General features: G+C 46.1%; 1 protein-coding gene and 1 long non-coding RNA gene across 2 annotated transcripts; one reads left to right on the top strand and one right to left on the bottom strand.

The window, feature by feature from the left end:
* Positions 1-1,202: 1,202 nt before the first annotated feature.
* Positions 1,203-4,639, bottom strand: LOC121133516. The gene is made up of 2 exons (XR_005870381.1): positions 4,459-4,639; positions 1,203-3,770 (listed from the first exon to the last, which is right to left on the bottom strand). It is a non-coding gene; the product is annotated as an uncharacterized LOC121133516 (long non-coding RNA).
* Positions 4,640-8,984: 4,345 nt separating this feature from the next.
* Vps11 (VPS11 core subunit of CORVET and HOPS complexes) lies at positions 8,985-25,377 on the top strand. The gene is made up of 16 exons (XM_005069427.4): positions 8,985-9,199; positions 10,666-10,814; positions 10,899-11,034; positions 11,741-11,904; positions 12,992-13,239; positions 15,064-15,265; positions 15,644-15,795; positions 16,590-16,776; positions 17,364-17,510; positions 17,627-17,815; positions 17,905-18,066; positions 18,685-18,824; positions 18,912-19,114; positions 19,223-19,394; positions 24,185-24,407; positions 24,896-25,377. Exons 1-16 carry the CDS (start codon positions 9,013-9,015, stop codon positions 25,058-25,060), a joined length of 2,826 nt encoding a protein of 941 aa, XP_005069484.1. The 5' UTR covers positions 8,985-9,012; the 3' UTR covers positions 25,061-25,377.
* The last annotated feature ends 503 nt before the right edge of the window (positions 25,378-25,880 follow it).

Genomic DNA, 25,880 nt, shown 5'->3' with positions numbered 1-25,880 from the left:
TAAAGGTTTTAGACACCACCACCCAGCTGAGAACCTATTTTCAACAGAAATAGAAACCAGAGCTGTTTTCTTTTCTTTCTTTTTTTTTTTTTTGGTTTTACGAGACAGGGTTTCTCTGTATTGTTTTGGAGGCTGTCGGTCCAGCCTGGCCTCGAACTCACAGAGATCCGCCTGCCTCTGCCTCCCGAGTGCTGGGATTAAAGGCGTGCGCCACCAACGCCCGTCCAGAGCTGTTTTCTATGCTGTTAGAATACAGAGAAAAAAAAATTATGCCTTGACTATTGAATAAAAGTGGGGAACTGCCAAAAAAAAAAAAAAAAAGACCGGGCATTGGTGGCACAAGCCTTTAATCCCAGCACTTGGGAGGCAGAGGCAGGCGGATCTCTGTGAGTTCGAGGCCAGTCTGGTCTACAAGAGCTAGTTCCAGGACAGCCTTCAAAGCCACAGAGAAACCCTGTCTCGAAAAACCAAAAAAAAAAAAAAAAGTGGGGAACTGGAGAAATGGCTCAGAGGTTAAGAACATTGACTGCTCCTCCAGAGGTCCTGAGTTCAAGTCCCAGCAACTACATGGTGGCTCACTATCATCCTTGAGATCTGGCACCCTCTTCTGGCTGCAGGCAAACATGCAGACATAGCACTGTATACTTAATAAAATAAATCTTAAACAAAAACCTGGAAAAGCATAAGAGAAAAATGCAAAAACAAAATCCCAGCACTCAGGAGGCAGAAGCAGGTGGATCTTGCCTGGTCCTCTGGAATAACAGTCAGTGTTCTTCAAAGCCGGATTGCTTATGTTCTTAGTATTTGATTCTTTATTTGTTCTTGTTTATATGAGATAAAGTCTAACTATGTATCCAATGATGGCTTGGAACTCTCAGCAGCCCTCTTGCTTAGCTTCCCTGTTACTGCTCTAGTTGGCAGGTGAACCTGGGAGAGTAGCGCCTGAAAATGAGGCAGACAGAAGTCTCCTGCAATAGCCAGATTTATTCAGAGCATCAGGCAGTTTATATTCAGAGGGCTCAACAATGTCATATAAGCAAAGTTCACTTGAGTTCAGACTGTATACACTTACAAGGGCAAGGCATGTTCATGTGAGTTTAGAGTGTATACAGTCACAAGGACAACCAATGCAGTGTATAATCCCTAACAAACCCATTCCTGTGTACTACACCTGGGAAGGACAAGGAACTGTAACAAGTCTGTTAAGAGTTTTGGAAATTTATTTATGCATAGGATAGGACACACACATGATACAGAACCAGTTAGATGCCACCACTGATCAGCTGCCTTCATCCAGTCTGCCCAGGAGTAAAAAAAGAGCACCAACAGCAAGCCGCCTCTTACTCCAAGAAAGGGAGAGAGTTTGTGGCCCCAAAAGTCATTGGCTAGGCCGGGCGTTGGTGGCGCACGCCTTTAATCCCAGCACTCGGGAGGCAGAGGCAGGCGGATCTCTGTGAGTTCGAGGCCAGCCTGGTTTACAGAGCGAGTTCCAGGACAGCCTCCAAAGCCACAGAGAAACCCTGTCTTGAAAAACCAAAAAAAAAAAAAAAAAGTCATTGGCTAAACTGATGGAAATCCCCAACACTTCCCCTTTCTTTCTAAATAAGTTCTTCTAATCCTAACAAAACTAACAAAACTATTTACAATAAGAACAAGTATCAAGTATTGTGTAGAACAGGTAATAGCATAAACAAAAATAAAACTACAACCAACAAGTACATCAAGCAAGGATGTCCAGGCCATGGGTAAGTGGCAAATTAAAGATTTCTCCAATAGCTGTCCTATCATGGAAAGTCCAAGTCTTGTACCTAACATGCCCTAGCTAAGGTATGTAACTATCTAGTCTTCAACCCCATCAAAGACCTGAGAAGGAAAATAATACCTCAGTAAGCAGGAAATGCAAGTAAGCGACTTCCAAAAGATGCAAGAAATAACAGAGGTATAAATGCATAGTGCAATATGACAAAAAAATCCTTAATTTGTATCAACATACAAAATATCTTGAACAGAAGTAGAAAGATGTATAAAATGACAATAATTTTACATTTTTTTCTGTCAACAGAAAATTATAAGCAGAAATTATCATAAACAGGAATGGAAAAATAATTTTACATTTGTATCAATATACAAGAATCCACACCATTGCAAATTATCTAAAACTGATCGTTGTATTTCAAGTTACAAGTAGATACAATAATCCACCTTATTGTGATAGCCTGTCTATCCCTCTTTTCTCCTTTATTCCCCCACACCTAGTCCTATAACAACTTGCAACCAACCCTTACAGATGACAACTATCCACAACCCTGAGAAAAACCAAAAACCCACCCGCCCCACCTATGGGAGAGGGGGCGGTGCATTCTTAGAATTGCTTCCTGCTGTCCAGGGGACCACGGTTTCCCTATGGGATCCCATAAGAAAAGTAAAGCAATGGAGTTCTAGATGTAACATTTGTAGCCAGTCTTTGAAGTTCTTATCTGAAGTTTCTGGCTAGTGTTTTAAGAAGGTGGAGAATCTCAGCTAGCCACCTTGGAACTGTCTCGAGCAGTTTGTAGTCCCAAGCCGATCTTTGAGTGGTGTTTATGAGCCAGGTAGAATAGTTGTGGGCCCTATCTTCCTTCTGGAGACTTCAAGTTTGGTTTTCTTTTGTCCCACACCAGGTGGCTCTTCTGATGAGACAGAAACTCTGAATTTTTCTTTTAACAACTTCTTGGATTTAGAGGAGAGAGCCTAACTCCAAAGCCAGCCTTAGTTTTTTTCTTTTCCTTTAATTCCAGCACTGGAGTGGAATATAAGGTGAGTGGGATCAGGAGGTCAGAACAGTCTGAGCTTTGGTGGAGACAGATGCAGTCAGATTCAGTCTGAGGTAGCGGAGTTAGTGACTGGCTGCTTTGCTCCTCTGATCTTCAGCTTTAACCCCAGTATCTGTCTCTGAGTTTCTATTAATACCAACCAGAATTCAACCCTCTAGTTTTATGAGGTACCACTGAGGTTGACTTCTTTACGACTTCTTCTGTCTCTGTCTGATCGTTAACAAGTTCTTCTAGGGCTTGGAATCTATGAGTAGTTGCTTCTTGTAATGTCTTCACCTCTTTAATAGTGAGTGCTTCTAAAGCCTTCATTAAACCAGTATGCTTCTTGTTTTCCTCATTCACGTATGTCTCTAAACTTTTCAACTTGTTTCTCAAGTCTGCTTTGTCTTCCTTATTGATTATCTGTTCGGCATGCAAATGACTTTCTAAATTCAGAACTCTTTCTAATAACTTGTCATAACTTTTTTCCATTGCCTGCAGTTTATCAGCCAATTTCTCATTGCCATGTTGCAAAGTCAGTACCATCTTTGTCAGAGTCTCATTTTTAGCACTGTCATCAAACCACTTTCTAAAGGATAGGGTATGAATTACCAGACTAATAACAATTATAACTAAAAATATATCCATCACAGCTAGGTTGCGTATCTCTCTTAGCATTCCACCAATAGCAGAAATGAGCAGATCTCCACTTCCGTGAAAAGTGATGTTACCCGCCATTGGCGTGGAAATTTTAAAAAATTATTTATTAATCAATCGAAAATTTAAAGTTATCAAATAAATTACCTCCGTTAAAATCCTCTCTGAAGATTGTCCTGGGTGTGATAATCTCGATCGACCCGCAAGCACACGATTTTAGGCTGTAATAACGATGTTTGGTCAGCAGATGTCGCAGGTGTGGCGCCAAGGAAGAACTCTGCTCAGGCTTTGACCGACCCGTATTTCTAAGCAGAACTGAAACTACAATAAACAATTTTGGTCAGAGAGAGTCTCAGGAGGAGTGCTGGGTGGGCCCGCTGCTAGCCGGAGCCGAGCCTGTAGGAGGCTCGGAGCGGGGCGGGATATAGCGGCTGCAATCACTGCTGCGCACAGTCGGCCCGACTGTGGCCTCCACTCAGGCACAAGCCCGCACGTGCCGCAGCTGCAAGAGGGATCCGGAGTCGTGTGCGGCTGCTCCTCCAATGGCGGGAGAGGCCGAGGCGGAAGGCAGCTCGGAGACTAAGGAGCGCGGGCGCCACAAGCCGCTCTGAGCCGGGTGGGACCACGCCAGCAACTCCGGGCTGGGACAAATGCGACCACGGAATGCCTCTGGCGCGGTGGAGCTGCGAGCGCTACCTTCCTCCTGACCCAGAGCTCTCGTGAGCTCGAGCCGGGTTTTTGCTGGCTTTTCTCGTCCTAGCTGGATCGGCTCCGCGCAAATAAGAACCGTGCGTGACGGAGGAGAGCTGGGGAGCTGGCGAGAAGCTCCCGGGAGCTGGGCGGGAGCGCAGGGAGCTCCTGGGCCTCGGGGCAGACGCGCGGGGAGCTCCGGAGCCGAGGGGCTGGCGCTCCGAGAGCGCCGGGGAGGCCTCGGGGGCGCGCGAGCGCAGGCGGACACGTCTGTTCAGATGGGCGCCAGACGATGAAGGGAGTCAAAGGATTGCTTTACCGGTTGTTAGCAAGCAAAATTCGTGCGGTAATCACAAGAGAGGACGGAGAACGCTAACAGGTCACGAGCTGCTCCGCCGCGGCAACCACGCTCCTTCCAGATTTTAAAAAGCCCGCGCATCCCTCGGCTCCGACTTCCCACTCGAAACTCCGCCCTATGGACCCAACTGCCCTTTTCATTGGCTAGCGGACGGGCGACAGAATTCCGGTGACAAAGAACAACTCGTGTTATGGAGTAACGGCGATTACTCTACTCTTGTTTTCTTGGGGTTTTCTCCCAAACTCTCACAGAATTCTCCTCACACAGCTGTATTGGTGGACATTCTCTGATATTCCCACATGCTGAAATTATGTATGTGAACTGCCATAGCCCCACCCCCCCTTCGCTCAGACAGTGTTTCTCCGTGTACAGGAGCTTGGTTTGCAGACCAGGCTGGCCTTGAACTCACAAGGTCACCTTCCTCTACCTCCCCAGTGCTGGGACCGAAAGCGCCACTACCGTAATGCTTTATCACAGTAACTCTGAAGCTAATGTAGGACTACACAGTGAGATTGAGACCAGTTTTCACTAAATGAGAAGACAATAAATCAAGAAAAATTTTTTTTGGTTTTTCGAGACAGGGTTTCCCTGTGGCTTTGGAGGCTGTCCTGGAACTCGCTTGGTAGACCAGGCTGGCCTCGAACTCACAGTGATCCGCCTGCCTCTGCCTCCCGAGTGCTGGGATTAAAGGCGTGCGCCAACCAACGCCCGGCCTAGAAAAAAAATTTTTTTCGAGACAGGATTTCTCTGTGTATACCGGCTGTCCTGGAACTCATTTAGTAGAGCAGGCTGGCCTTGAATTCACTGATATCAACCAAACTCTGCCTCACAAGTGCTGAAACTAGGCATGTGTCACCACCCCCAGCTTTACGTCACTGATTCATAACAATAGCAAAATTAAAGGCAATGTGCTACCACCACCCTGCTAACTTTTTTTTTTTAAATAGGAGCTAGCTGGGTGGTGGTGGTGCATGCCTTTAATCTCAGCACTCAGGAGGCAGAGGCAGGCAGATCTCTATGAGTTTGAGGCCAGCCTGGTCTACACAGCAAATTCCAGGACAGGCTCCAAAGTTACAGAGAAACCCTGCTTTGAAAAGCCAAAAAGAAAAAGAAAAGAAGGTTCCTGTGACCCTCCTGTCTCAGCCTAGCAAATACTGGGATCATGGACTTTTTTTCCAAGACAGGGTTTCTCTGTGTAGTCCTTGCTGTTCTGGAACTTGATCTGTAGACCAGGATGGCCTGGAACTCAGAGATCCACTTGCCTCTGCCTCTGAGTGCTCAGATTAAAAGTGGGAGCCACCACCACCTGCCCACAATACTCTTGAGAGTATGTTTGGAGGTTCTAGTAGGGAGCTGGGCTACTCTTTTTTTTAATTAATTAATTTGTTTATTATTTATTTATTTATTGGTCCATCCATCCATTTATTCATTTGTTTACAGTGAAAGAGGGCTCTCTAAACAAAATGATTCTTTTTGGCAAAAATAAAAGCCCCAACCCCAGGGGACCAGGAATTCCACTGTGCCCTCCTAACCAACACCAAGAACAGGAACTAGTATGGGAGCTAGTAGGGGAGAAATGGCAATGTCATTAAGCATCTGCTCCTCCAGAAGTTGTATTCCCTAGATCAGGCATTTTGTATAAGGGCCTCCTCCTTTCATTCCCTTGGAAGGAACTCAATGGCCTTCCCATTAACCGGGCAGAGTTGGTGCACGCCTTTAATCCCAGTGCTCAGCTCACTATCTCAGTGAGTCCGAGACCATCCTAGTCTAAAACAGCCACAGCCAAGACTACACAGAGAAATCTGTGGGAACACCAGACCTTGAGCAGAGACCCACTTCCCCTTCTGCCTGGGAGTAGGCAGCTGTAAGACAATGTTTAGTAAAAACATGTTTACTAAAAACGATACAATGCCCGGGGCAATAAGTTCCTGGAAAAGGTCGACCTTGTCCAAAGACTAACCGCACCTTCAGACCCACCCACATCCACCTCTGGGGGCAGAGCAGAACCAGCCAGGGTAGAGGAGAGAGCAGAAGCTTCTCTGGCGGGAGCCTTTCTTAGGAGGTTTTCTTGAACCTTTTTGGAGCCTGTTTAAAGTTTTCTTTATATCGTTGAACGAGTCGCTGTGTTGTCAATCCCCGACACCCTCCGCACGTTCTCGGACACAGGCCGAAAAGCAAACGTGACAAAATCGAGTCTCAAAAAAATAAAAAATCAAAAATCAAAACAAACAACAACAAAGAGAAATGCCTAATGATCACTGGTGCCTGTCGTAAGACCCACCCAGAGTTCATATTCCCCTTGTCTCCCGTTTAATACTAGGTGCAACTATATTTTCTCAATGAAATGCTACTGGCAGAATCTTGATTCACCCCCAGATCGTGGCAGTCTCCTCCTTCTCTCCTCTGACTCCACACAGCCTCTTGGGACCTGTATCTCCTGAGTGAAGCAGGAGTCTTCCTTCTTATGTTGGGGTGATGAAGTTTCTTCTTCTTTTGCATGTCGCAGACAGGCTGGTGTATACTACAGAGGCAGGTGGATCTCAGTGTTTTCTGTTTGTGCCTATGCATGTGCACATGCTTCCCTTTTAGCCCCCAGCAGGAGTGAGTTGGAGGCCAGCGTGTTCTTCTCAGACAGATGTTTCCAGGATAGCCAGACACACACACAGGGCTTCTATATTGTCCTGAAAGTTATCCTTGGTGATAGTGTTGCATGATTGCCATATACTTCCTGAGATACCTGCACACTCCATTCACAAGCCTTAAGTTTTCCCCTGGGCTACTCTTAATGCTTGAACTGAGAAATGGTCCTCCTCTGTCCTAAACGGTCAGAGCCTTCAAGTGAACATGTTTCAGGAGGACCACACATGCAGTGATGAGAGAAGAAGGGGACATCTGCCTAGACAACCAAATTGGGTAAATCCATCCTGGTGAACAAGATGTCAATGGTCACATCCTCACAATGCTTCTTTTGACACAAACTCCTCAAGGCTCCCTCTGGTGCACAAACAAGACACAGAGCATTCTCTACACAGCTGGGTTGGTCAGCATTGCTAGAACAGCCAAGGAATACCCTGACTTGCCACTTATGGAATCAGTCTGCTCTCAGCAGGGGGTGGGGTGGATGGGGGGTGGCGCACGCCTTTAGTCCCAGCATCAGGAGGCAGAGGCAGGTGGATCTCTGTGAGTTCGAGGTGGTCTCAGAGCGAGTTCCAGGACAGCCTCCAAAGCCACAGAGAAACCCTGTTTCAAGTAAATAAATAAGTAGACAAATAAATTAAAAATCACTCTGCTCTCAAAGCTGTCACTCCTGGTCTTTCTACTGTCCCCTGCCCCACATCCTGCTCTAAAGAAAAGGTGAGAAGGCTAACAGTGTCTTAGGAGGATCCATTTCATCAGTACTCCCATCTCAACATGTTTTGAATGTATCAGGTGCTACACACTTTGATAGATGCACAAAACTGAATATACAACACAAGGGTGATTCAAAATGTGCCAGTGACCGATACAAATTTTTATTTCTGTTTTCCATCAGTTGAAAAATCAGTTTTGTGTAGCTGCTTTCATTTATGACCTAAAATATTTCTGACAGGTTAAAAACATAACTCACTTAGGCACAGCAAGATATAATTCACAAAATTCATGACATTCTTCAAGAGCCATCAGTGCCTATTTTACTGATTTGTCCACTCGCCCTCACCCCTCTGCAAAACAAGACAAAACCCAAAGTTTACTTTGTTGGAGTAAGATTTCCCATTGGTACACAGGAACATAAAGAGACCTGCATAGAAATTACATACTGTCTAGTTGCTTATTGATGGACTAGTTCCATTTGTAAGGGGTTTTATTCTTTTTTTTTTCATTTTGTTTATGTGTGTTTTGCTTACACATCAGTCTGTGTGAGGGTGTCAGATACCATGGAACTGGAGGTACAGACAGTTGTGAGAGGCCATGTGGGTGCTGGAAATTGAACTTGGGTCATCTGGAAGAGCAGACAGTACTCTTAAATATTGCGCCATCTCTCCAGCCCCCTTCATTTGTAAAGTTTTATATATCAAAAAAGCTTTGAATTTGACCAGGCTGATTTTTAACCACTTTTGAAAAGGAGGCGTTTAATATCAGCTCTATTCAACATTAAAAAGCTAATGCATTCATTGAGTAGCTTCCCAAAACATTACTCTCTGCACCGCAACACCGAACAGGGCTGAGTATTTTACTTTTGAGAGGGCTGAGTATTTTACTTTTGAGACACAGTCTCGCTGTGGAGGGCAAGCTAGCCGCGAAACGCTCCGCCACACGTCTGAAGGGGAAAATCTCAGAGCTGAAGGACCCTGGAACTCCGAACGAGATCAAAGCACTAGGGAGCAACCCAGCAAGCTCCACCCCCAGAGCTTTGTGGAGCAGGCACCGCCTACTCAAGGGCGCCTGTGCGCGCATGCTCCTGGAGGCTGCCTCTCACATGACTCGCCTGTGCTGTTCACGTGATGTTGCTTCCGGAGGCGGGGGCCCGCGGCCAAGATGGCGGCCTACCTTCAGTGGCGGCGCTTCGTCTTCTTCGAGAAGGAGCTGGTGAAGGAGCCGCTGGGTAATGATGGGGCCGCTCCCGGGGCCGCGCCGGCCTCTGGATCCACTGCTTCCAAGTTCCTTTGCCTCCCTCCGGGCATCACTGTCTGCGACTCCGGTCGCGGGAGCCTGGTCTTTGGAGATATCCTTCTTGTGGAGCTGTCCCTTTCCTCCACGGAAGCCCGAAGAGGTTCCTCCAGCTGGAATGGAATCTGTCAGTGGTGCTTTGTGCACTCGCAATTAGATGCGAGCCCAGGCCTCTTCTGTGGTCTGACGGGAGAAAGAAGGAAGTCCATTTTCTAACTTGTCAACTGAGCAGTCCTGGGCAAGTCATTTCACTCTCGGCTTCAGTTTCCTTTTCTGTGGAAGGTTGTTAATGCCAATGTGACAAGGTTAAGATGAGTTAGCTCCCAAGCAGATGCAACTTGCCTTTAAAAGGTGTGTGTGTTAGGTGTTACCTTCCCTGTCTGATATTGTGGGCAAGGAGACAACTCAGACAAGGAGTCCATTTGCTTTGTTCACAAGATACATGGGGAAAGCCCTTGGAGTTTTTAAAGAGGCTATGTGCATGTTCATTGACAACTAGATTCTGGTGTTTTTAAGTACAGTCAGCCCTCAGGTAGTGGCGGACGACATGGGTGCTGCTTGTTCCTATAGAGTTGGACGTCAACTTAGGATGAGTTACATCCCGGTGAATCCATTATAAATGGAAAGCACTATAAGCCAAAAATACACTTAGCATCCCTAGTCTAGCAGTGTAAAAAGCAACATGGTACACTGTACGATATCAGTTTTTCCTTCTGATTCCATAGCTGACAGCAAGCTAAACCTGCTCAGCATCATTTCAACAGAGTATTTTTTTCTTTCTTTTTTCTTAAGTTATTGACAGGGTCTCGTTGTGTAGACTTGACTAACCTTGAATTCACAGATTTCTGTCCATGTCTGTCACCAGAGCACTGGGAGGGAGGACTGGCCTCAAAGAAAACATCTTACCCATATTACTAACCCAGGAAAGACTGATAGTTCAAAGTATGCCTTCTTCTCACGTGCTTGCCCCTCAGCCCTTCAAAGTAGGATTGCTACATGTGATTTCTGTAACACTGTAAATTCAAAATGGTTTAGTCAGTGAAAACACATATTTCTAATTTAAGATCCATAGAGATTATCAGAAATAATACTAGAACAGAACAGTTGTGAGAATATTCTATAATTTGAAGTTATGTGACTTCTTTTAAAGGTGTGTGTGTGTGTCCCCTTTTGTCTTTGTTTTTGTTTTTGTTTTTTTTTTTTTGAGACAGGGTCTTTCTGTGTAGCATTGGCTGTCCTGGAACCCACTCTGTAGACCAGGCTGGCCTCAAACTCATCGATGCACCTGCCTCTGCCTCCTGAGTGCTGGGATTTAAGGCATGCACCACCACTGCCTGGCATTTCTTTTTCAGTTACAACTTTTTTTCTCATAGAATATTTTAATTCCTTGTCTACTACAGAGATACTTTCAGAGTATGGTGTCTGCAGATAATTGGAAGCATAGAAAATGCAGCCAGAGATAAGGGGGGGGGTGCGGGACGTGTCACTCCTTGGAAAGAAAGCTTCTTGACTACCCTGCACATATGGAAGGCCAGATCTGGTTCCTGCCACGCTCCCTACAGCTTACAGGCTTCCAGGCCTACAAACTACGTGTGACACACCTGTATCAACTGAAGCAGCACAATATTCTGGCATCAGTTGGTGAGGATGAAGAGGGTATTAACCCCTTGGTAAGTTCCAGAAAAGAAAGATCCAGAAGCCTAGGACTGTGTTTTGTTTGGAGGGAGACTAACGTGTCTGTGGTCTGTCCCCAGGTAAAGATCTGGAACCTGGAAAAGAGAGATGGTGGCAATCCACTGTGCACTCGAATCTTCCCTGCCATCCCAGGGACAGAACCAACTGTCGTGTCTTGTTTGACGGTTCATGAAAATCTCAACTTTATGGCCATTGGTAAGCAGCAGAAAGAAGGAAGGAAAACCAACATTCCTAGATTTTTTTCCTTTTTTGAGAACTTCATCTCTAGGTTTTAAAGTATATTTTCTTTTTTGTTTTGTTTTTTCCAGACAGGGTTTCTCTGTATTGTTTTTGGAGGCTGTTCTGGAACTTGCTCTGTAGACCAGGCTGGCCTCAAACTCACAGAGATCCACCTGCCTCTGCCTTCCCAGTGCTGGGATTAAAGCCGTGCGCCACTAATGCCCGGCTTAAAGTACATTTTTTCTTTGAAGTAGTTTTTGCAATTCATTTGTGGTGTTCTCATGGTACTGACCCAAGACCTTGTAGATTTATTAACGTTTATAATGGGAAGATATTTAGTTTTGTTCTTGGAAAATAAATCAGTGAATTGGTGGGCATGGTGGCATATTTCTTTAATCCCAGCACTGTGAGACAGAGACAGTATGATCTCTGAGTTGGAAGTTGGCCTAGTCTACAGAGGGAGTTCCAGGACACCATGGTACACAGTCTTGATCCCCTCCCCCAAAAAAGAGAGAGAAAATGAGTCAGTGAATACAGATGCTGAGGTTACCATGCTACCACTAGTGAAATTGTAGGTACAGGAAAAGCATGTCATTTCTCGTGAGTGCCTCTGGTGGCCTTTTCTCTGTTTCCACTCCTGTATCTTTTAATTCACACTGAAACAGTGTTTTCTGGTCTTCAGGTTTCACGGATGGCAGTGTTACTCTGAACAAGGGAGATATCACACGGGACCGCCATAGCAAGACCCAGATTTTGCACAAGGGCAACTATCCTGTCACTGGACTGGCCTTTCGCCAAGCAGGAAAGACCACTCACTTGTTTGTTGTGACAACTGAAAATGTTCAGGTGTGATTAAGGTCTCACTCTAGGGGAACCAACAAGGGTCTCTCCAGTCTCAGGGAGATAGGGTAAGGAACTATCAGGAGAGGTGGAAGTCTTGAAATTTTTATCATAGAGCCTTAAATCATTTGCTCAAGTTACTATTATATTTCTTCATGTAAGAGAATAGAAGAGGTAGGCTTAGGAAAGGAACTCTGTGCTTGTAGTAGAGGAACTTGATTCTCCATTGTTAAGCACAATTAGAGAAATAGCTTTACTTTTCTGGTTTCTGATATTCTATTACATTCCTAATGTAAAAAAGTTCCCCCCAAATTTTTATTTATGTATATGGCCCTAAGTGTAGGCTATCTGTGTGCATTTGCCTTCAGAGGCCAGCTGGAGTTGCAGGGAGTTGTGAACTGCCTTTGGAAAAATGTTTGGTACCAAGGGTCAATCCCAGAGCCCCATATTCACTGTGCTGACCCTGTCACTGAACTGCCTCCCCAAACTAGGAATACACTTTTGATAAAACAGCAAAAAATTGCCAGTCGTTAGTGGCGCATGCCTTTAATCCCAGCACTCGGGAGGCAGAGGCAGGTGAATCTCTGTGAGTTCGAGGTCAGCCTGGTCTACCTAACGAGTTCTAGGACAGACTCCAAAACAATACGGAGAAACCCTATCTCTAAAAACAAAAAAACAAAACAGCAAAGAATCATTGTGTTTCTGTAACTTGCATGACATGATAGTTTGTGATAATATAAAAAAGAATATGGCTCCACAATACGTTGGTGTAGTAGCTAGGTGATGGTGGTTGGAGAAGGCAAGTTTCCGAGGGGAAATAGAGTGCTAAGTGGATAGAAGGTGAGAGGGTCTAGGTGGAAATGAATGTCTATAGCCAGATATGGTGGTGCACACCTTTAGTTCCAGCACTCAGAAGGAAGAGGCAGGTGGATCTCTGAGGCCAGCCTGGTCTACAAAGCAAGTTCCAGGACAGCTATGACTACAATGAAAAACCCTGTCTTGAAAAAAAACAAGAAAAGAAAAGAAAGTCTTTATGAAGGCTTAGGTGCTGCCTCCTCAAAGGAGCCTGCTAACTTTTTCTTCCCTTTGGCAGTCCTATATAGTTTCTGGAAAAGACTACCCCCGTGTGGAGTTGGACACCCATGGCTGTGGCCTGCGCTGCTCAGCCCTGAGCGACCCTTCTCAGGACCTGCAGTTCATTGTTGCTGGAGATGAGTGTGTTTACCTTTATCAGCCAGATGAACGTGGGCCCTGCTTTGCCTTTGAGGGCCATAAGCTCATCACCCACTGGTTCAGAGGCTACCTTGTCATTGTCTCCCGAGACCGGAAGGTTTCTCCCAAGTAAGACTCCAGGGAAAGGGGCAAAGGAGAGGACTGGACTTGTGCCTCACAACTACTGTATGTTTAAAACCCTGGTGCCTGGATCCAGCCAGTCTGTCGATTGTGTTTTATATAGGTTGATCTTCCACCTAGATTCAGTTAACTATTTTTACTGAAAAATACCGTCTTGTTTCAGACATTTGCTGTGAAAAGACTGTGTAAATGTATAATGCTTCAGGGAATCTGGACTCAGGATTGGATTCTTTTTGCTCTTTGGCTAGAGTAAGTTCGGTAGAGCCAGAAAAGATTGCGTGATGAGACGAGGAACTGTGGGGTTTCTGTTGTCTTCGTTGTCATTTTCTAGGGAACTAAAAGGGAATAGTGGGTCTTTTGCCTGATGAATGCACTCCCTGTTGTTTTTTGTTTTTTTTTTTTTTTTTTTTCTTCGAGACAGGGTTTCTCTGTGGCTTTTTGGAGGCTGTCCTGGAACTCGCTCTGTAGACCAGGCTGGCCTCGAACTCACAGTGATCCGCCTGCCTCTGCCTCCCGAGTGCTGGGATTAAAGGCGTGCGCCACCAACGTCCGGCTCCCTGTTGGTTTTCTTTTTCTTTTTCTTTTCTTTTTTTTTTTTTTTTTTTTTGGTTTTTACAAGACAGGGTTTCTCTGTATTGTTTTGGAGGCTATCGGTCCAGCTCAGTCTCGAACTCACAGAGATCCACCTGCCTCTGCCTCCCGAGTGCTGGGATTAAAGGCGTGCACCACCAACGCCCGGCTTCCCTATTGGTTTTCTTTGTGTGTGTGTGTGTCTGTATATATGTTCATGTGTGTGCAGGTGCAGGTGCATGTATGTATGCATGTGTATGGAGGAGAGGACAACCTCAGGTTTGTCCTTGGCTTGTTTTGGAGACAGTGTCTTTGGTTGGCCTGGAGCTTACCAAGTATAAGCTGTAGGTTGACAACCAGTGAGGCCCCAGGATCTGCCTATGCACCTCCCCAGGACAAATGTGTGCCACTGTACCTGTTTTCAGTTTTGTTTTGTTTTTTTTTTTTTGATTTTTCGAGACAGGGTTTCTCTGTGGCTTTGGAGGCTGTCCTGGAACTCGCTTGGTAGTCCAGGCTGGTCTCGAACTTACAGAGATCCGCCTGCCTCTGCCTCCCGAGTGCTGGGATTAAAGGCGTGCGCCACCAATGCCCGGCTTGTTTTCAGTTTTTAATCTCTAATTGTGTATACATATTTGTATCTGGATTTGTGTAGATTTTTGTGCACATGTGTGCAGGTGTTCATGGAGGTCAGAGGCATCCAATCCCTTGGAGCTAGAGTTACAGGTGGTTATGAGCCACCGGTGTGAGTGCTGGGAGCTGAACTGGGGTCCTCTGAAAGAGCAGTGAGTGCTCTTAACTCCCGAGCCATTTCTCCAACCCAGTACCTTTTTATCCCCGCTGTGGGACTCTAAGGATTGAACTGAGATCCTCGTGCTGCAAAGCAAGCATTTTATCAACAGTGCCCCCTCCTGGCCCCTACTGAATTGTTTTCATTCAGTACCACGCACATTGTCTAACACCAGGCAATGGGCGATTTTTGTTAAGTGAGTGAATATGTGAGTGTTTAATTTTCTACTCCGTTGGCTAGGATCAATGATAGGATGCTGAAGGGTAAGACCAGGATTGTGTTCTTTTCCCCAACTGTCAGCACAATTCTGCATGTATGAGATGAGCTGCTGGAGGGACCAGTGATGTGATTTGTTCTAACTGGATGGGACAGCACCACACTTGTCATGGGAAGGAACCACGAGGGAACGGAGACAGAGGTGGTCTAAATAGTGGGTGCTTTTCTTCCCTGTACAGGTCAGAGTTTACCAGCAGGGACTCACAGAGCTCTGACAAGCAAATTCTCAACATCTATGACCTGTGCAACAAGTTCATAGCCTACAGCGCTGTTTTTGAGGATGTAGTGGATGTGCTCGCTGAGTGGGGCTCCCTGTACGTGCTGACGCGGGATGGGCGGGTCCACGCATTGCAGGAGAAGGACACACAGACCAAACTGGAGGCAAGGCCACCAGGTTCTCAGAGCTGGCACAAGCATCTAGAAGTAGCTGTAGGAATGGGTTTCTTAGGTCACCTGGGTCCAGTGACTTTCTCTTTGGGTCACAGTCTTGCTCAGTTTCCTTAGGATAGGACAATGAATAAGTTGCCAAGGACGTGGCTTTGGAGGGAAGTAATGGCGGGGACCTGCGTCAACCCCCCTTGTTTACAGAGACCTGAGTAAAGTGAGGTGCTGTTGGTGTTGGGGTTACCTGGAGGTGTTTGTCTAGACTGTAGGCAGATTAAAACTCCAGGACTATCTACTGTGTCTATTGTGCTTATGCTTTGGGAGGGTATACTCTCAGGACTGCTTCTACCAATGTTCTAATCTCTCTTCTTCTAGATGCTATTTAAGAAGAATCTATTTGAGATGGCAATTAACTTGGCTAAGAGCCAACATCTGGACAGCGATGGGCTGGCTCAGATTTTCATGCAGTATGGAGACCATCTCTACAGCAAGGGCAACCATGATGGGGCTGTCCAGCAATATATCCGGTTAGTCTGGATGGGCCATGGGATGTAGCTCTGGATACAGAACAGGCAGCTAGATTGCCGAAACCCATCCGGGAGGCTAGGGCAGAAGTGGTGAGGGTGGTTGGGTGGGGTGGTATTGTGTTGTAATGCACCTGGAGGTGTTCACATTTACTATGGAAAATACATTCCTATAGTCCCAGGACTGAAGCAGAAGGATTGGGAGTTCAGGATTAGTCTTGTACTACTCACTGAGCCTATCTTAAAACATAAGACCAGGCATAATGGCACAAGCCTTTAATCCTAGGTACTTGGGAAACAGAGGCAGGCAGATCTCTGAGTTCAAGGACAATCAGGGTTGAATATAGAGATGCTGCCTGTTAAAACAAAACAAAAAGAACCCCACCCAACCCTGTGTTTATGCTTACTTTGGCAGCAAGGGTAACATGCAGGTTTGTGAAGTAGTTCATAAGAAAAGAGCAACAAGTGTACGAGCTGGTTGTGATGGCACTTGCCTATCATCTCAGCACTTATGAAAAGAGAGGCAGGAGGGTTGCCCTAAGTTCAAAGCCAACCTGGTACAGATAACAGTTTCCCAAACCAGCCATGACTACGTAGTGAGACCTTGCCTCAGAAACAACAACAAAAGAACCAGTGTTGTGGAGCCTTGCACAGTATGGTTTATAGTCTAGTATCACTGATACCACCTTGACTTTGTTACAGTAGCTACCCAAGACCTAGTAACATGGTCTACAGTGATCCCTGTACAGTACACTTGACAAAGTACTCTAACCCTGTTGATACCGATGTTTGCCTAGAACCATTGGAAGGTTGGAGCCATCCTATGTGATCCGTAAGTTTCTTGATGCCCAGCGCATCCACAACTTGACTGCCTACCTACAGACCCTGCACCGGCAGTCTCTAGCTAATGCTGACCATACCACCCTGCTTCTGAACTGCTATACCAAGCTCAAGGACAGCTCAAAGTTGGAGGAATTCATCAAGGTGAGGGGTGGTGTTGGATGGGAAGATTCCTAGTAAGCCTCACTGAACCTGAAGTGACTTACCAGGATACAGGAAAGCAGGGGGCAGCTTTATTTGGGAACCAGTGCTCTCTCCTCCATAAACAGGAAGAAGAGTAGTAGCTATTCCTGCTAGCTGTTTAGAACATTCATGATGCTGGAGCCCAGGAAGCTCATTAAAGAAGCCCGCAGTCCCTAGAAATTTCTTTTAAAAAAAAAAGATTTAATTTTACTTGATGTGCATTGGTGTTTTGTCTATGTGAGGGTGGATCCCTTGGAACTGGAGTTATAGACAACTGTGAGCTGCCATGTGGGTACTGGGAATTGAACCTAGGTTCTCTGGAAGAACAGCTAGTGCTCTTAACCACTGAGCCATCTCTCCAGCCCTAGAAGTGTCTTTCTAATGATAGGGACAAAGAAATCCTTGGGTTTTTAAGCAGAGGCTGGCTAGCATGTTTTTAAAGCCAGGATGTATTGCCCTGTAGAAACATGCCTTCAGGATGCCTGTTCTCCCTTCTCCAGCCACTTCTGTGTAAATGATTGTGTTTAATGTCTTGTTGGTGTTGGCAGACAAAGAGTGAGAGTGAAGTCCACTTTGATGTGGAGACAGCCATCAAGGTCCTCAGGCAGGCCGGCTACTACTCCCATGCCCTCTACCTAGCTGAGAACCACGCACATCATGAGTGGTACTTGAAGATCCAGCTAGAGGACATTAAGGTGGGTGAGGTTCTTGCTTTGGGCAATGTGCTGCTTTGAGAACATACTGGGGTGCTAAAGGCGTGTCCCGCTGGGTGAGACAGGAAGAGCACTGGTTTGCCTTTACCTCTCCACAGAACTATCAGGAAGCCCTCCAGTATATTGGTAAGCTGCCGTTTGAGCAGGCAGAGAGTAACATGAAGCGCTATGGCAAGATCCTCATGCACCACATACCGGAGCAGACCACACAGCTGCTGAAAGGACTCTGTACTGACTATCGGCCCAGTCTGGAAGGCAGGGGCGATCGGGAGGCTCCAGGCTTCCGGGTGAGACCTGGGAAACAGTTTGGGGGAGAAGGTATCACCTTAGAGGCCTGTTCACTAGCCACCTTGCCTCTTTCTTTCCTCCATCCTAGGCCAACTCTGAGGAGTTCATCCCCATCTTTGCAAACAACCCGAGAGAGCTGAAAGCTTTCCTGGAGCACATGAGTGAAGTGCAGCCAGACTCACCCCAGGGCATCTATGACACACTCTTGGAGCTGCGGCTGCAGAACTGGGCCCATGAGAAGGATCCACAGGTGACACCTGGCCAGAGCCATGGGAGGTGCTAGGAAGACAGCTGGGGTGCTCACTGGCCTAGCATGTGTGAGGCCCTGGGTTCCTTCCTCTTGTGCCTGTCCTCTAGCTTTGTGACTGCCTTTTGGTTCTCAACCTTCCTAATGCTGCGACCTTTTAACCCAGGTTCTCATGTTGTGGTGACCCCCAAGCATAAAATTATTTCATTGCCACTTCATAACAGTAATTTTGTTTCTGTTATAAAACACAATGTCATTTTGGAGATAGAGGCTTGCAAACGGGGTCATGACCTACAGGTTGAGAACAGCTAATTTTGAGAGTAGCGCCTCACCTTGGGCTCTGTGGGCTTCACTGATGGGAAACTGGACTAAGAGAGACTGAGATCTGCCTTGTCTAAAAAATCTTGGTGCCTCCGGGTGCTGGTGGCGCACGCCTTTAAACCCAGCACTCGGGAGGCACAGGCAGGCGGATCTCTGTGAGTTCGAGGCCAGTTTGGTCTACAGAGCGAGTTCCAGGACAGCCTCTAAAACAATACAAAGAAACCCTGTCTCCAAAAACAAAACAAAACAAAAATCTCGGTGCCCTCTGATGACTAACACCCCAACCAACTTCTCTTGTAGGTCAAGGAGAAACTTCACGCAGAGGCCATCTCCCTGCTGAAGAGTGGCCGATTCTGTGATGTGTTTGATAAAGCACTGGTCCTGTGCCAAATGCACGACTTCCAGGATGGGGTCCTTTATCTCTACGAGCAGGGGAAGCTGTAAGAATTTGGGGTCTCCCAGGGGAAAGGGAAGACTCGGGTGATTTTCTGGGCACAGCACTGAGGTGTCCCCTTTCCTGGTACCAGGTTCCAGCAGATCATGCATTACCACATGCAGCATGAGCAGCACCGGCAGGTGATTGCCGTGTGCGAGCGCCATGGGGAGCAGGACCCCTCCCTGTGGGAGCAGGCTCTCAGCTACTTTGCCCGCAAGGAGGAAGACTGCAAGGAGTACGTGGCAGCTGTCCTCAAGCACATCGAGAACAAGAACCTCATGCCACCTCTTCTAGGTACTTGGGAGGACAGGCTGGGTGAGGGACGGGCTGCTCACTTGTGGGCTCTGTTTAGTGGGTGATGCTTAGTTTATTTTCTTACTTCTCCTTGGCCTCCAATCTCAGTGGTACAGACCCTGGCTCACAACTCCACAGCTACCTTGTCCATCATCCGAGACTACCTGGTCCAAAAACTGCAGAAACAGAGCCAGCAGATTGCACAAGATGAGCTTCGGGTGAGGAGGTACAGAGAGGAGACCACTCGCATCCGCCAGGAAATCCAGGAGCTCAAGTCCAGGTAGCCGCAATTGGATATGTGGAATAGACAGGGGATGACTTAGACTGTCAAAGTGTGGTGTTCCATGCTTGCCAGACGGGATCTATGAAGTGCATTTGAGCTCTCTCTTTCTCCCTTTCCCCTTCGTCCTTCTTCAAGGGTTAATCTAGGGCAATAGTTCTCAGCATGTAGGTCACGACCCTTTTGGGAGTTGCATATCTTCTATATCAGATATTTACATTACAATTCATTTATTCATCTTTTTTCTTAATGTTTTTTGGAGAGTGGGTGTTTTGATTGAGACCTGGTTACCTGAGTAACAGTCCTAGCTGTCCTGGAACTCGCTCTGTAGACCAGGCTGGCCTTGAACTCACAGAGATCCCAAGTGCTGGGATTAAAGGCATGAGCCACCACTCCCAGCTTTACATTACTGATTCATAACTACAACAAAATTATAGTCATGAAGTAGCAACAACATAATTTTATGGTTGGAGGTCACCACAACATGAAGAACTGTGTTAAAAGGTCACAGCATTAAGAAGGTTGAGAACCAGTGATTTAGGGCTCTTGCACATGCTAGGCATCTACTCTACCACTGAAACTATACACCCCAGCCCATTGAAGATGTTTTAATGAAGGGATTCTAAAAAAATGATTAGTTATAGACCCCCCTTTTTGTCTTTGTTTTGTTTAAGACAGGGTCTGTCGCTGGGCGTTGGTGGCGCGCCTTTAATCCCAGCACTCGGGAGGCAGAGGCAGGCGGATCTCTGTGAGTTCGAGACCAGCCTGGACTACCGAGCGAGTTCCAGGACAGCCTCCAAAGCCACAGAGAAACCCTGTCTTGAAAAACCAAAAAAAAAAAAAAAAAAAAGACAGGGTCTGTCTATATCCCCTTAGCTGTCCTATCACAGAGATCCACTTGCTTCTGCCTCATGAGTGCTAGGATGTGCCACCATGCCTAGTCATAAGTCTTTTTTATTTTTTATTTTTTTTGGTTTTTACGAGACAGGGTTTCTCTGTATTGTTTCGGAGGCTGTCGGTCCAGCCCGGCCTCGAACTCACAGAGATCCGCCTGCCTCTGCCTCCCGAGTGCTGGGAGTAAAGGCGTGCGCCACCACTGCCCGGCCCATAAGTCTTATTTTTAAAGATTTTAGTGTGTGTTAAAAAAACAAACAAACCAGCCGGGCGTTGGTGGTGCACGCCTTTAATCCCAGCACTCGGGAGGCAGAGGCAGGTGGATCTCTGTGAGTTCGAGGCCAGCCTGGTCTACAAAGCAAGTTCCAGGACAGCTTCCAAGATAATACAGAGAAACCCTGTCTTGAAAAACAAAAAAACAAAAACAAAAAAAACAAAAAAACAAACCATGTACCACCACTGCCCAGCTTAAGCCAGCCCTGATAGCGCATTCGCCTTTAATTCTAGCACTTGGGAGGCAGAGGCAGGCAGAGCTCTATGAATTCAAGGCCAACCTGGTCTACAGAGTGAGTTACAGGACACTTAAAGCTGTTACACAGAGAAATCCTGTCTCAGAAAACCAACAAACAAAAAAAAAAAATCTTAACCAGGAGTTGGTGCTGCACTTTTAATCCCATCACTTGGGAGGCAGAGGCAGGCTGATCTCTGGTCTACAGAGCGAGTTCCAGGACAGCCTCCAAAACAATACAGAGAAACCCTGTCTCGAAAAACAAAAAAAAAAAAAAAACAAAACAAAAAAAATTAAAAAAAGGAAAAAAAAATTTAGTGTGCCTGTGTGTATGTGAGTGTGCTTATATAAGAGCTTGTGCTATTGAAGGCCAGAGAGGCTGTTGGATCTCCTGGATCTAGAGTTACAGGCAACTGTAAGCCCCTTAATGTAGAAGCTGGGAACTAAACTCAGGTTCTCTTAAACAGGAGTGTGTATGCTTAACCAGTGATCCACGTCTTCAGGGGTTGTGTGTGTGTGTGTGTGTGTACTGGGAATTGAACTCAATCCATGTCTTCAGGTGTGTGTGTGTGTGTGTGTGTGTACTGGGAATTGAACTCAATCATGTCTTCAGGTGTGTGTATGTACGTACTGGGAATTGAACTCAATTCCCTCCTCTGCAAGAGCAGTAGTTACTCTTAACTGCAGAACCATCTTTCTAGCCCCATAAGTCATTATTTAATGTTGGAGGTTATTTTAAGACTAGGCCAGTTCTTCTGTGAATACATAATATTTATTTATTTGCTTGTTTGTTTGTTTATTTATTTTTTGGTTTTTCGAGACGGTTTCTCTGTGTGGCTTTAGAGGCTGTCCTGGAACTTGCTCTGTAGACCAGGCAGGCCTCGAATTCACAGAGATCCGCCTGCCCCTGCCTCCCAAGTGCTAATATTTACATGTTCTAAGCAAACATCTAAGTTGTGAAAATGTTCTGAAATAAAATTTCATTTTAGAAAGTGAATAATCTTCAACATTTTTATTTTACAGTTCTGGCGACTGAATCCAGAACCACTTAAATGCTAGGCGAGCACAGCACCACCAAGCTGTCCCCCAGCACTGTTTTGAAACGGTTGTTTTCGTTTTGTGTTTGTGAGTGTGGGTACATGTCTGCCGCAGGGCCCCGTGGAAGTCAGAGGACTAGCTTCAAAAATGTTTGCCTTGTTGAGGTAGGGACTGTCTTATTTCTGCCATGCTGCATACTCCAGTCTATCTGACCCACAAGTTTCTGTGTCTAGAAGTGCTGGGGTCACAGGTATGCTCCCACTTTCCACATGGGTTCCAGGGCTCCAACTCAGGTTGTCAGCAGGCACTTCTGTCTGCTGAGTCATCTTACCTGCCCTTTTAGTTTTTGTGACAGGGTCTCACTAAATTACCCAGTGTGGTCTTGAACTCACTTTGTAGGCCAGGCTGATCATGAACTTCTATTTTGCTGCTTTTTTTTTTTTTCATGTGCATTGGTATCTTGCCTGCATGTATGTCTGTGTGAGGATGTTGGATCCTGGAACTGGAGTTACAAACAGTTGTGAGCTGCCATTGGGTGCTGGGAATTGAACCAAGGTCCTTTGGAAGAGCAGCCAGTTCTCTTAGCCACTAAGCCATCTCTCCAGTCCATATTTTGCTTTATTTCTGAGATATAGTCTTACCCTTCAGCCTGGGCTGACCTTGAGCTCAAAGCAACTTTCTGCTTCAGCCTCATAAGTGCTTGAATTTCAGGAATGTCATATCTGGATAGAGTTATTAATAGTAGAAATTATTCTCAAGTGTTAAGTTTTTAGGTGTTTGGTTTGTTTGAGATAGTCTTATGCGGCTGATGCTAGCCCTGGATTCCTTAATCTTCCTGAAGTGCTGGGATCATAGGCATTTACTGCCACATCCTGCTATCAAGTGTTCTGTTCTGCCCATTACATTGTAAATGTTTATTATGAAATGTTTCTTCATTCCACTGAGCCTTTATTATATCTGAAGCCTTTCATGAATAAACACAAATAAGAAGCCCTGCCCTCATGGGCCTCATGTCCTGGAAATATACAGTAAACATTTTAAATAAATGACTCAGGACTGTAAAGATGGCTCAGCAGTTAAGAGTGCTTACTGCACTTTTGGAGAACCTGGATTCAGAGGCACTCCTTTAATCCCAGCACTTGGGAGGCAGAGGCAGGTGGATCTCTGTGAGTTTGAGGCTAGCCTGAACTACAGAGTAAGTTCCAGGACAGGCTCCAAAGCAACACAGAGAAACCTTGTCTCAAAAAACCAAAAAAAAAAACAAAACAAAAAGAAAAAAAGAGAGAGAGAAAGAAAGAGAGCCTGGGTTCGGTTCCCAGCACCCACATCAGGTGGCTCACAATTGCTTGTAACTCCAGCTCTAGGAAATTTGATGTCCTGTTCTGAACTCAGCAGGCAGCCAAACTCTGGTGGTACACAAATGCACACTCAGGCACACACATCCACATAAAATAAAGACAGGTGGTTACAGTGTTTGAAACAGTTGTAAATTCTGAGAAGATAAATGGAGAAAGAGAAGGGGACTAGAGAGATGGGTCAGTGATTAAGAGCATGCCCTATTCTTGCAGAGGACTCAAGTTCAATTCCCAGCACTCATGTCAGGTACTCACAACCACCTTAACTCCAGGGGATCTGATACCTCTTGCCAGGCAGATACCTTAACTTACATGCACCTAATTATAAAAAGAAACCTTAAAAATTAAAGATGGTGGGAGGGAGCTAATAGATAACTTAGTGGCTAAAAGCACTTGTTACTCTTGCAGAGGACCTAGATTTGATTCACAGCATACATACAGTGGCTCACAGCCATTTATAAATTTAGTTCCAGGGGATCTGACATCCTTCACTGACCTCCTGTGGTACATATACATATATAGGAAACCCATTCATAATCATAAAAATAAAGCCAGTTTGGAAATCTTTAAAGAAAATAATAATAAAGGGAGAAGAGCAAAATATGTGTGTCTATATGGGTATGGGGGGTGTTAAATAACAAAATATTGTAGATTGAATGCAGGCCAGAGGCCTCACTAAGTAAACAGTTGGCTAAGCTAGATCTGTACCTCCTACCCCCTATTGCAGATGTCTCCCACAATTTTAGTAAGGTAGGCAGGAATGACTCCTTTAAAAGGATGCAATAGCAGTTTGAAAACTAAGAGAGGGCAACGTGTATCCTTCTGGATTTCTTGCACTTATACAGCTTCACTCCAGGTTGGAGCTTTTGTTCCTATTTGATTCCCTTTGGGTGATAAAAACAGACAAGGCTTCTGTGACCTTCATGTGTTTCTTCTCTCCCTTCTGGGCTCTTGGCCCTGCCCTCACTCTGCCACTGTGTGTCTCCTGCCTGCAGCCCAAAGATTTTCCAGAAGACCAAGTGCAGCATCTGTAACAGTGCCTTGGAGCTGCCCTCAGTCCACTTCCTGTGTGGCCACTCCTTCCACCAGCACTGCTTTGAGAGTTACTCAGAAAGCGATGCCGACTGCCCAACCTGCCTCCCAGAGAACCGCAAGGTGATGGACATGATCCGGGCCCAGGAACAGAAACGAGATCTCCACGATCAGTTCCAGCACCAGGTGGGGATGAGTAGGTTAAAAAGGGTGGGGGAGAGGGTGTGCTAGAGAGATGGTCGGTAGTTAAAAGCACTTCCTGCTGTTTGAGTCCTTATTATCAGCAGGCTCACTCTTGCCTGTGATTGAGCTCCATGATAACTGATGCCCTCTTCTGACCTTTGTTGGTGTACACACACACACACACACACACACACACACACACACACACACACACACACACACACACACACAGATGCCCTCTTCTGGCCTTTGTTGGTGTATACACACACACACACACACACACACACACACAGATGCCCTCTTCTGGCCTTTGTTGGTGTACACACACACACACACACACACACACACACACACACACACACACACACACACACACACCAGGGCCACCACCATCACACCAGTATCACATAGTGTCTTCGGAATACCAGAGGATTTGTTTCCTTTCAGTTACAACTGAGCACCGTAGGTCTGACTCTTCTTTTTCCTTCTAGCTCAAATGCTCCAATGATAGCTTTTCCGTGATTGCTGACTACTTTGGCCGAGGGGTTTTCAACAAGTTGACTCTCCTGACGGACCCTCCTACAGCCAGACTGACCCCCAGCCTGGAGGCAGGGCTGCAGCGAGACCTGCTGATGCACTCCAGGAGGGGGACTTAATTAACCAGCTCCTGGGAAAGCCTGGAACTCTGGGCCCCTAAAGCACAGACACGAGCATTTGGCGAGCTGTTGTAACAGACATGACCACAGTTCCAGACTCTTGGGACTCAAGACAGGATCTGCTTTTCCTTCCTCTCCTTCTGCCAGCCTGCTGTCCCTCCTGCTGACCAGCAATATAGATTATTCCACACCAGTGAGGGAGGGCACCTCAGCAACCTCTCCGTGGACAATGGCTGCTTTATTCTCTATTCAAGGGCACCAGGCTGTGCTTGGGTCCTTGCCCTCAGAGCTTACAAATAAAGGAGTATATGATGTGAGGGTTGAAGAATATCTTATGAGAACTTTTCAGGTGACTGTTTCTTGAGGCAGGGTCTCACTGTATAGCACTGAGTGGCTTATAACTCATGTAGACCTGAGTCTGGGGTTAAAAGCGGGCGCCATCACACCTAGCTGTCTAAGAGCCACCCTGTGTTGGAGAGTTCTAATTCCCTGCTTGTCTTCCTGTCTGGTTGGCTCTACATCATTTCAGTAGTGGGTGGGGCCTGTGGTAGCTAGAAAAGTTCAACTCACTGAAGAACTTTATTGTTTGGGACTTGAACTCAGGGCTCTGCACATGCTAGGCAAGTAGACCACTCCGTTCTGTATCCTCAGCCTCCTGAAGAACTTCTTCAAAAGGCCTAGTGAGCTGGGTGTGGTATGCAAGAAACAGAGACTGGAAGATCACAAGTTAGGAGCAGTCTTCACCACAGAGCAAGTTCCAGGCTAGCCTACATGCCTGGTTACTTAGACCTTATCTCAAAACAAAAAGTGACTGAGCTGC

Source organism: Mesocricetus auratus, unplaced genomic scaffold (genome assembly GCF_017639785.1).
Source record: "Mesocricetus auratus isolate SY011 unplaced genomic scaffold, BCM_Maur_2.0 Super-Scaffold_100022, whole genome shotgun sequence".
NCBI lineage: Eukaryota > Metazoa > Chordata > Mammalia > Rodentia > Cricetidae > Mesocricetus > Mesocricetus auratus.
This window is presented reverse-complemented; position numbering and strand designations above follow the sequence as displayed.

Bases quoted from the DNA above. Each gene is read 5' to 3' on its own strand.
- Vps11 (XM_005069427.4), top strand. From the start codon at position 9,013: ATGGCGGCCTACCTTCAGTGGCGGCGCTTCGTCTTCTTCGAGAAGGAG. The intron at 10,815-10,898 runs GTAAGTTCCAGA...GTCTGTCCCCAG, and splicing joins AAGAGGGTATTAACCCCTTG to GTAAAGATCTGGAACCTGGA. The intron at 17,511-17,626 runs GTGGGTGAGGTT...ACCTCTCCACAG, and splicing joins TCCAGCTAGAGGACATTAAG to AACTATCAGGAAGCCCTCCA.